Source organism: Etheostoma spectabile, unplaced genomic scaffold, assembly GCF_008692095.1.
Source record: "Etheostoma spectabile isolate EspeVRDwgs_2016 unplaced genomic scaffold, UIUC_Espe_1.0 scaffold395, whole genome shotgun sequence".
NCBI classification, from domain to species: domain Eukaryota; kingdom Metazoa; phylum Chordata; class Actinopteri; order Perciformes; family Percidae; genus Etheostoma; species Etheostoma spectabile.
The window spans coordinates 178288-180597 of record NW_022605600.1 but is presented as its reverse complement, the minus strand read 5'-3'; the positions used below and the strand labels follow the sequence as shown (position 1 = coordinate 180597).

Sequence of the window (2310 nt, the reverse complement as noted above, 5' to 3'; positions counted from 1 at the left end):
GATAAATTGAATGTAATACCGCACCCGCTGCGCTGATTCTCCAACCAGTCTCCCGCTCCATTGTCCCCTCACTCGTCAACAAGACCCCAGGGTATTTAAACTCCTTCACTTGGGGTAAGGACTCATCGTTTTCGGCAGTCGATCGGTTTCCTGCTGAGAACCATGGCCTCAGATTTAGAGGTGCTGATCCTCATCCCAGCCGATTCGCACTTGGCTGCAAACCGATCCAGTGAGTGCTGAAGGTCACAGGCCAAATCATCCGCAAAAAGCAGTGATGAGATCCCCAGCCCACTGAACTGCAACCGCTCTCCACCCAGACTACGCCTGGATATACTGTCCATAATTACTACAAACAGGATTGGTGACAAAGTGCATCCCTGGCGGTGGCCAACCTTCACCTGGAACAAGCCTGACTTAATGCCAAGAAAGTTACTGCTGTAATTGTTTGATGGGAACAGATATTTAATATAATCATACTCCAATTAGTGATCGACCGATAAGGATTTTTTTTTTGTGACGATACTGATTTTTTTTTTTTTTTTTTTTTTTTCTTCTTCTCATCAGTCTTAGCCAATGACTGATACAGGCTGCCAATTTTCTTGAGTCAGTATTGGTGCCGACACTGCTTTTTGCGCTCTCAATTTACATCATAAAAATGTAAACCCTGCCACACTAGATTTGTGGCACATGTGGTAGTGGTGGAGGGGCAGTGCATGGTCTGCACGTGAACTGCAGCTTCTCTGGCAACACAGAGCTGCTTGTGGACGCATGTCTGTGAATAATGCCGGGAAAAAACAACAACGCAGCAGCGTTTTTATGTGTCGGCTGATACACGTAAAAGCGCGAATATTGGCCTGATATATTGGCCGGAAAAAACGTTCTATCACTAACTCAGATTTTTACAATTTTATTAAAGTTAAACGTGAGATTAAGAAACAAAACAGTAACCACAAGATATTCTTTTAACAGAATGTCCCTGAACTCACAAAAAAGATCATGCAGTTTTAGTAGTTTGTTGAGTTAGGTACAACTTTATATACTTTGTGAAAACTTAGTGAGCTCAGAAATTTTTCACTGTTTTGGTTTTATGGCGTGTTCATTTTCAGTTATGTTCCATTAAGTTTCTTAATTGTTTTTTTTTGTCTAATATGGTGGAAAGCAAAACAGAGCTAAACGGAATATAAATATTTGACTTAGATTCTTATGTGATGTTTAGGTTGTGAGTTCTGCTTCCAAGTAGCCTTCTAATGCAACTTTAGAAATTAGCCTACATATTTTTGAGACTCGATAGGGAAGGACTAACAGTTTTGGTTTGGGTCTTTAATGGGATTTATTGACAGTAAAAAAAACAACATTTCCAGTACATTATCAACGTCCAACAAGGCTATCTTTCTGGTATTTGGTGATTTATTTGTGCACACTGTTACATTCTTTAACAATCCGTCATGTGCTACTTCATTTTTCCGTTTTGTAAATCTTCTTATTCAGGACATTAACATCCCGTGCATAATGACAGACAACGTCCAGGAGTTTGGAGATGGAGACAACACTAATTTCGAGACGGTGTTTGTCCTCACAAACTTTGATTCTTCTGACTACAACTATCTCTACAAACACGACAACCGCATTGTTGGGCCTCCTGTTGTGCTACACTGTGCTGCAAAGGAGGAAGTAAGTTATTGATTCACAACATATTTATTTTAATCTCTGGGTCATGAAATGTTCAAGCTTTATTCTTAGTTTGTCACAAACAATTGCCAGTACATTGTAGAGAAATGTAATTACTGCATTTAACACATCCTAAGTATTAGGAGCAGGTATGGAACATTTTTCTTCACCTGCCACTGTGGCTGGTGGATTTCAAAATCTTCCAGCCACTCAACTTTTTAACCAGCTAATATTTTTGTTTGTAACTGGCAAGTGCATAACTGCATGTGAAAATTATACAAAATCTATAATACTCAAGCATGTTTAAGTCATAAGGTAAAGTCTTAAGGAAAAAAACTAACATTCTCTTTCTCTCTCATGCACACACATAGCACTCTCACACAAACCCACACATGTTCTGTTACATAGTTACATGTAGCCCTAAAGAGTTGGGCAGATTACACAAAAACGTTCCTCCACCCAACCTCATCCCAAGTTTCGTTCTAACCTTTTACTGGTTTATCTTTCACCATGTCCTACTTTATTAGATCATACTTGAATAGGAGCTACACCACAAACATAAACTATTACATAGGGCAGTGGCATTACAACATAAAGTCCCACTCCAGACAGATTTTAAAGTATATGAACTACTCTTTTTTT

The 2310-nt window shown here is 39.1% G+C and overlaps 1 protein-coding gene across 3 annotated transcripts in view; it reads left to right on the top strand.

Annotated features, from left to right (window-relative positions):
• The window catches only part of ect2 (epithelial cell transforming 2), a 128337-nt gene that overhangs the window by 23034 nt on the left and 102993 nt on the right, over positions 1–2310 (top strand). For all 3 annotated transcript variants that reach the window (XM_032511617.1, XM_032511619.1, XM_032511618.1), the window contains one exon: positions 1489–1671. In XM_032511617.1, the coding sequence (XP_032367508.1) occupies positions 1489–1671 (183 nt within the window). The remainder of the gene's footprint in view (positions 1–1488; positions 1672–2310) is intronic.